The sequence below is a fragment of the Vespula pensylvanica genome, chromosome 19 (assembly GCF_014466175.1).
Source record: "Vespula pensylvanica isolate Volc-1 chromosome 19, ASM1446617v1, whole genome shotgun sequence".
NCBI classification, from domain to species: Eukaryota; Metazoa; Arthropoda; class Insecta; order Hymenoptera; family Vespidae; genus Vespula; species Vespula pensylvanica.
The window spans coordinates 3,607,060-3,616,309 of NC_057703.1; the positions used below are offsets into that span (position 1 = coordinate 3,607,060).

The 9,250-nt window shown below is 27.0% G+C and overlaps 1 protein-coding gene across 3 annotated transcripts; it reads right to left on the reverse strand.

Moving 5' to 3' along the window:
* Positions 1 to 1,063: 1,063 nt before the first annotated feature.
* LOC122635813 (cytochrome P450 4C1-like) lies at positions 1,064 to 3,958 on the reverse strand. 3 transcript variants are annotated; one of them, XM_043826480.1, is made up of 12 exons: positions 3,749 to 3,958; positions 3,572 to 3,678; positions 3,400 to 3,490; positions 2,905 to 3,087; positions 2,748 to 2,817; positions 2,546 to 2,672; positions 2,332 to 2,401; positions 2,064 to 2,170; positions 1,915 to 1,983; positions 1,641 to 1,815; positions 1,365 to 1,541; positions 1,064 to 1,277 (listed from the first exon to the last, which is right to left on the reverse strand). In XM_043826480.1, exons 1-12 carry the CDS (start codon positions 3,921 to 3,923, stop codon positions 1,111 to 1,113), a joined length of 1,518 nt encoding a protein of 505 aa, XP_043682415.1. In that variant the 5' UTR covers positions 3,924 to 3,958; the 3' UTR covers positions 1,064 to 1,110. The 3 variants fall into 3 exon arrangements, with proteins under 3 accessions (XP_043682415.1, XP_043682417.1, XP_043682418.1); XM_043826482.1 differs by lacking the exon at positions 1,915 to 1,983; XM_043826483.1 differs by lacking the exon at positions 3,572 to 3,678 and having other exon boundaries at positions 3,761 to 3,915.
* Between the last annotated feature and the right edge of the window lie 5,292 nt (positions 3,959 to 9,250).

Sequence of the window (9,250 nt, forward strand, 5' to 3'; positions counted from 1 at the left end):
AAAAATTACCAATCAATATTTCGTCTATGGTTAGGCATGCAATAGTTTATCGTAGTAAACAATTCTGAATGTATCAGGGTAAGATCTATATGCGTTGTTTTAATAAGTTTTAATGAATTCATATTATTTTAATCTTGTTTTCCTATTTTATTTCTTAAGAATGTATTGAAGAGTCCAAATGTTACTGAAAAAAGCGAAGGGTATGGAATTCTGAATCCTGCTTTGCGCAATGGGGTGCTGACTGCTCCAGATGAAATATATGTATCCTCTATTATTTATTAATATATAAGTTATTATATTACTACTATACATATATTTTTTCACTATTAAATTTTATAGAATTGGAGGATAAGATTTTTTTTTTTCTTTACAGGTACTTGTGTACAATGTATTATATGAATATATATAAGATCTTCACATTCAAGGATAAATATATGACGTGATTTTTCTTATAGATAGATTCTGTTGAACCGATCTCAATAAAAATTAAATACTTTCGTGGACCTTAGCCTATTAAAGAAGAGGGTTTTTATCGAAATATTATAATAATAAGATATTACCAATCTCATCAAATTTGTAGTACATGGCTAAAATTCTTATTATGAATTAAATGCTCGTACTGCTCTATCACCTTTAAATCTCGTCGTATTTAGTATTGTAAGCCTCAAAGTCTCATTACGAACTGAATATTCTTATTACTCCTTCAGTCAGTGTTCATTTATCTTGTTAGATATAGCAAATTCAATTAAAAGAGCATTAGTACCCTGCTCCATGATATGCCGGACGTAGGGAAAGGGTTAATTAATAGGAGAAAACAGAGAAGAATATTTATAAGAAAGCATTCTTGAAATTTAAATAATCTATACAAATATTAATTTATAAAAATTTCGAAATTAGCAATAAGAGTAATTTTCAAGGACTGATTAACTACTTATTCATTATATCAAACTATATAAAATAATGAAATTCTATTGGATGGTTTTTATACCAGTTTTTATTTTATACGATTAATAATTTGTTTTTGCTATAGATTATATAATATCGCTCAAAAATGTATCACATATATACTTTAATTAAGTCTATATTATGTACACATGTTATATATTTAAATTACATCCTTTTTTCAAATTTTAGTCTTATTGGTTCGGTCGGTTTCAACGAGAGGCAGAATTTTACTCCTATTTCTGCAATTTCTACTGGCTTATCTATTTTGATTATAAATTTTCGTACCAGTGTAGCAATTATTATGGTCATCTCTAACATAGCAAAGTTTTGGCCTAAAAATATAAAATCAGATGTAAATGCATTTTGTTTTTTAACTTTATGGAATACAATTTTCAAAATCTATTAGAGTATATAATTACCTATGCAATTTCTGCGACCATAACTAAACGGAAAAAAGTCCGAGGAACTATACCTCCCCGGAAGAAACCTATCCGGATCGAATATTAGCGGTTGGGGCCAATATTTTTCATTACGATGAAGATTATAGATGAAAAATATCGCTGAACTTCCTTTTGGTATAGTCCAGTTTTTTGTCACTTGATATAATTAATAAATAAATATTACTATACTAAATAATGTATTAATATTTTTAATGATAAAAAATATAATAATTATTATTTTATGTATAAAAATACCCTCTATATCTTGCGTTACTTTCCGAGCGATGATAGGAACTGCGGGGAAAAGTCGTAACGTTTCTTTGATTACTCGTTCCAAAAGTTTCATATCTTTGAGATCATCATACTTTATTGATATATCTTTCGGATCGCATGAGCCATAAATTTGATTCAGTTCCTTATATACTTCGTTCTTTGTGATCATAGATATGAAAAAAATGATAAGATGATAACATGAACATAATTTTCATTATATAAATAATATAAATAACTAAGTATATGTAATAAGTACTTGAATATCAGGGAATGTAGCAAGCATTAAAAGTACAAAACTTATGGTAGTAGCTGTAGTATCACTTCCCTGAAAAGGAATAAACACTTTTCTCTAATTTTATTCAATAAACAAAACTTTAATACAACTTAATAATAAATGCGACTTACAGCTATAACAATGGTATTGATTTCGTCTCGAATATCTTGCTCTGAATATTTTACATCTTCATGGAATGATTCAAATAAAAGATTCTGGAGAAAACTTGGTTTTTGTTCTTGAAACATAAATAAGGATATATGATCTATCATTAATAATAATAAAGTTAAAAAATATTTTAATGAAATAAATTTTCATGAAAAAATTATTAATTGAATGAATTAATGAAGAATGAAAAATAATATTGTGCTATAATCATATGTAAATAATTATATTTACCTGAATTTTCCTCTGTCAGTTCCCGATTTAATTTACTTTTCAACATAGATTCCTTCTTTTCTTTGATTATCTTTACGAAAAGAAAATAATATAAATATATAGTACACACACACATATATACATATAAATTATATATACATGTATATATATACATATAAAATGTTAAAATATTTTAATGGTAAAAGAAATAAAACAATGTTTGTCCTAAAAATACATTGCTTGTAATGTTATCCAGGCACGACAGACACGTCCGTAATTTCTTTCCTACAGCAGTGTTATAAAAAATTATGTCAGGACGTAACCATAATTTGAGGATTCTTTGCATAGCTGTATCCATCAAACTAAAATGGGAAACCAAACACCAATTATAAATAAAAAGTGAAGCGATTATAACATATAAAATTCAACAGTATTACCAATCAATAGATTCAGCCAGTTTGCAATTCTCATTGATCAGGGAATTTATTCGTGTATTGAACATGTTATCTTTTAATAAGTCATGTAACAAAATTATGATAAATAAGTAAAAATGTATATAAATTTTATAAACGTTTAAAAATTTTGTAATTTTACCATATACAATATCCAATGTGCAGCGAAAAACGTAATGTCGAATGTCTACTTCTTCTCCAATTAATGTTTCCAATTTTTCAATTAATGCGATAGAATGATTAACTAATACATCTGTTTGCGACTTTAAATATTTTTCAAGAAAGACTTTATTTAGAAATTTTCGATGAGTATTCCACACCGATACTGCAAATCAAAAAGATAAATTAATTTACATATTTTATTTATATTGTTCATCTATTATATATATATGTATATATTATATATATTATATATATATATATATATATATATATATATATATGTACGTGTATATCGTATGAGAAAAAAAGTAAAGATCTTATATATATTCATATAATACATTGTTCGTATGTGTCTATAAAGATGAAAAAGATGTATCCTTCAATTTTATAAAGTTTAATAGTGAAAAAGATATATGTATAATAATAACATAATTTCTTACATATTAATAAATAATAGAGATTATATATACTTCACCTGGAGCAGTCAGCAATCCATTGCCCACAGTAAGTTTCAGAATTCCATACTCCTCGCTTTTTTCAGTAATATTTGGACTCTTCAATACATTCTTAAGAAATAAAATAGGAAAACAAAATTAAAATAATATGAATTCATTAAAAATTATTAAAACAACGCATGTAGATCTTACTTTGATATATTCAGAATTGTTTATTAAGATAAACAATTGCATACCTAACCATAGACGATATATTGATTGGTAATTTTTACTTATCTTTAGAATTTGGTTAGTTATGTCTAGAAGAAAGATTATAAATTAAAATCAGGTAAAACGTTTAAATATACAAAACATAAGTTACAAATTTACCTCCGGTATTACCGATAAACAAATGAGCATTTCCGATAATTGGATATGCTTTTGGGCCCGGGAATCCTTTGATCGTATTATATATGTATAATTTATTTAAAAAATTGTTTGCTATTCCACAAAATAATCCAAGTAGTATTGCTGTAATGGCAATCATTATAGCAATGAACTCCATTATGAATTGAATCAATTGAAAAGTATGCAAACAATTTAATCTGAGTAACAATAAAAGCGATTATTGATTAAATAGTTTGTAGAACATGTGAGAACATAATTGAGGAACATTAAGAATTAATTATTCAAACCTTCTCTACATCGAATTGCATCGAATCATCGAAGTCAATGTTATCTATAATCAATTTTTAGTTTTTTTTTAAGTATGAAATTTATTTCGATTTTCATTGGTAATCAATTTGAATTAATTATTAACTAATATTGATGTAAAATCGTTTGAAAACAATCTCTGTTTTGAAATTACACATTTCTTTATTATCTCGTTGATCAGACATTCGAAAAACTTCTAGTAACATCAAAAAGGTAATAATTATTGTAATAGAATAATTATTTTTCTTTTTCTTTATAATTACAGATAGTTAATTCAATTTTTTGACGAATTTTTCTCATCAGTTTTTTCATTTAATTCTAATTATATTTTCATTTATATTCCTTCATCAAATGATTAAATGTTTATCTGACACTTTGGCTTGCCCTGTCGTTCGTAATAGTTCTGCAGTTTAAAAACATTTTTTGGATTTATCAATATTTTATGAAATAATTATCCATTTCAGTAGTTTCTCCACTTACAGAAGACGTAACTATATTACTCATTGTTATCGCATCCGTCTAGAATGTATTAAAAGAATATTCGTATTATTACGCTAATGGTATTCTAATTCGAACATCCATTCATGTTTCATCGTTTTCCAAATCGTATCAATTACATTATTAGAAAAAAATCCTATAAAGGAAAGAAATAAAATTCTTGGGCACAGTTCCAAAAATTGATCACATAAGACACCTGTTGTGATCATATCTAAAAGAAAAAAAAAACAAGTAAATGAAGGAATTCCCGTAAATAATCCCGATCGCTATTATAATAAATTTTGCAAAAATAGCAAAATGTTTTAGAAGAGAATCTAACTCGATTGATCTTATTAACGATTATTCCAGAAGCAAAACGTAACTTTCGTAGTTGGGAATGTACTAAGAAAGAAATATTTTTCTTAAGACAAATCAAATACTGTAAGTTTAATTCGATTTAATACATACGTTTTATTTTTTGCTCCAGCGAAGATAACTATTTTCTTAAATAACATTACTGGTAATGTTGTATGTATATATTACGTAGTACAACCCAACAATGGTCCTGTCTATTTGGATACTGATCACTAGTTCACTTGCACTAAGTATTTCATGTGAAAACTAAGAAAATAAAATAAAAACCATCTTATTTAAGATCTTAGAAAAATATACGTAAACTATTACACACATTTTGAAAGTATCATGATGAGAATTATGTTATTACCAACGCGAAAGTAACCAGAAGCATAAAGTCTGAATAAAAGAATCATCAAGGCAAATCTCCTTGAATTTGAAATTTATTTCAAGATATTTCTCAAATATAATTTTCTCAAATATGATATCTTACGAAAGAATTTAAAATGTTTGTGATGTGTGAATTATAAAATGAATTGAAAAATACGAGATGTTCCAATTTTATGTAAGTTACTTTACATTAATTACAGAAAATATGCATGCAATTGTGCCGTAACAATTATTTCGGAATATAAATTTACGTAAAAATAAATTTGCCAGATAACACCACGTTTTGTTAACTTTTCGATCTACTCCTATAACATATCATTTAATTTCATACGTATTGCTTATGCATTACTTTAACGTTATCGTCGATTGTATTCTATGACGAGAAAAAAATTTCTTAATTCCAAAGATAATTACTACAATTGTAATTGTTCATTGTTTGCTTGTCTTTTTATCCCATAATACTATTATAACAGATACTTCGTGAGTCGTGCCTAAATAAAATTTTCACCTGTAGAAATTCGTTATATAATAACGAATGCCTGAGTTCCTTCCCTCTCACTTTTTTGATGATCTTAGTATTCACGTTTGGAGTTTATTTACGAAATATAAACACAGACAACGATTTATTTCATTCGAACGTTCTCTACTTTGATGGAAGGTGCCGCTGATTAATTTCCCGCTCAGTTCGATTGGTTGGCAAATTCGTTGCCGCTACTCGGCCAGTATTGGCAATCGCGCGAGTATGCATGCGCCCATTATCAAACTACTGAGCTCAATGTAATTACTGATATTCGTGCAATATAACTAATATTCGTATAATATCTTGAATGTTACAATACTCTTCAGGAAATGAACAAATTTTTTAAATAGTTCTCTAAAGTGCGATACCGCTCGTAACGTCGACCCTGATGTAACCGAACATTAGATAATGCGCAGACGAAGGGTATTGTGCTTCTTATCTTTTTCGATGCGCTATATTGTTTTTTGGAGATTTTTCGATGTGCACGATGGAATCTGCTTGTATGCTCAGAACTATTTGATGTTTCAATTAAATCTGCATCTCCGTTTAATCTGCATCCCTTGTACCGAAATGCAGTATGAATCACTCGAAAGAGTTACGGTTTTGAGATTCTTGAATCGTTCCAAATAAAATCGTACTCGCATCTTTGCATGCATACGAATTTAATCCATATTGACGCCGTTGTAATCTTATAAATAACTGGATAATCGTGGTAAATGTGATACCACATATTCTTATATGGCTAAAAGCTAAAAACAAAATGATGATTTTATTTTCGAATTTTATTCCTTGACCAACATATAGTTCTAAATAACAAATATATCCTATAAGGGCATCGCATATGAGAGCCCCTACATGTAGGACGTTCCTTACAATTGTCTCGTTAATTCTCCCGATGATAGTTGACAAGATTCATATTCGTCGTATTAGCCTTCTCTTTAAATAGTTTATATAATAGGATTCAATTCTCAAAAATTTATACGAATCCGTGATACACATATAGACACACCTTTAATGAAATTGAAAATTTTTAATAGAAATATGAGATCCTTATGATTCTTGACATAAACATATTGATCTCAGTTAGGCTCAGTTGCTGCAAGGTCATAAAGAATTGCATTTGGATCTTATTTAAACTAGAAGAATTAGATCGTAAATGTCCATTTATGTACAATCGTGCCATTTATGTTCTATGCCCATTTATGTTCATGCATTGGACTCGAATTAGTTACTATATTTTGTATGTATACATATCATCCCTAGCCCGGATTTACTACAGTTAAATTTACTAGTCACCTATTTTATTGTATTTTTCTTATAACTTGTGACTGTTATTATATTTTTTCGGTGACACCATGATCGGGCATCGTTACTGTATGGACTTGTAGGTCGGAATGTGTCTTATTAAAATGAATAAAAAAATTGACGGAGAAAAATTCGCCTAAAGATATAATTAAATATCTGTATGTTTAAAGAAAAATATAAATAAATATTTTCTTACGATAAAGGCTATCTTTCGTTGTTGCTAGAAGTTTCTTTAATATTTGCCAACGACGAACAGAATAATAAACAAAGATGTAATTAACTGAGATTGTTTTCGAACGATTTTAACTCGTTATTAATTAATAATTCTTGCTAATTTATTACCAATGAACGTCGAAATAGCATTTAATTTTTTAGAATAATTGTATTTCTTTAGAATTATTGAAAGTAATTTTCATCATTTACGCAATATAGTTTCAGCTAGAAGAAATCACAATAATTAATTTTTAATATTACTAAATGGACCATTCAATTATTCCGTTTACTATTATTATGTATTAATAATATGTGCATATTATAAACTTATTTTTTATAAATATTAATAACGAATGTTCCGCAACAATATATTACAAAAAAAATAAATATGCAGTATTCAATCTCGGCAGAATAGAAATCCAGCCTATTGATCGTTCTGAAATACACTTATGTTCTAAAATATAAAAATTAACTTGAATTAAATTAACTACCTTTAAAATATAACTATTAAATTTAAATGTTTGTCAATATGCATGCGCGTGTATATATATATACATATACATATATATATATATTTATTTATATGTAATGTTATATATATATTTTATTTATTTTAATATTATTTGTATATAATGTCATATTAATGAAAACTGAAATCAGTCTATGAATTTTCCATTCTTCTTATATCTAATAAATTTTTTATATTTCAATTAGTTTATATTTGCACTCAAAGCAATTTACCAATAAATATTTAGGAATGAATTTTTCAAATAGAGGAAAAGAATTGATTCTATCAATATGTATATCCGAAAATATAATAATTAAAAATTCTTATAATCTTCCTTTTTTCCCACAAATACGTATAATAAGAAATATCAATAAAAATAATCAGTAGTAACGAATGTTGCACCCATAATCCATATTCATGCAATAGTCTCGTACTCATATATCCATTTCTTTCTTTTCCCGTCTGTTTCTAGCAAACCGCTATTTATTCTATCGCTGTTTATTCTTTCTCTTTTCCCCTTTCTCTTATCAAAAGGACAGTGTTTTCTTCCGACTAATTCATTCGATAGCTTCATTAATTTTAAACAGCCCATTATTCAAAAACATAAGTTCAGTTAGTGCAAAAATTTGTTTCAATCAAGAATTTGAAAAAAAAAAAATCTAGTCTATGTAAATTCGCTTCTGATAACAACAATTAACTGTCCTTTGCTAATACCTGGAGTTCCAAGAAAATTCTTATCCATTAGGCATATAGCACGCTTGAACAGATTATATATAAGAACCTTTTTTTTCATTAGAAGTATTTAATTGAAATATATATCATTCTATGTAACATTCTATGTAAATCATTACAATGTATAAAATGCTGATATGATTATTAAATTGAGATAAGGGACCATGTATGTTTATATATTGTAAATAAGATAATCCTGCACGTGTAATTTCAATACTCTGACATTGAAAGATAGAAAGAGAAGGAACGTAAATATTCATTGTTAGATAATGGTTAAATTCCCACATGTAACAGATATGACGCAATAACTGATGACCATGAGAAAGAAACTATTCGATATGATCTCTGCCAATTGTGGACGATTGCATATATAATTATCGTAATATTGATATGCCAATCTTATGTATGTGTCGCTTCTTCCTATTTCACATTACTCTGATTTTTTTTCTCTCACACTTACACACATAGCAGCAGATTAAATAATTTTATTTACTGAATTTTAGAAACTAATCATCTAGAAACAATCACTAAAAATTTAGTTAAAATTAGAAAAAAGTCTTTTTCGATGTATATATGTCATAAATGTAATGCATTGATCATCATCAAGGTTTTGTGATTAAATATTCGTTTAAAGAATACTCTAGATCTAACAAATACTTCTACACTAATATTTATTGAC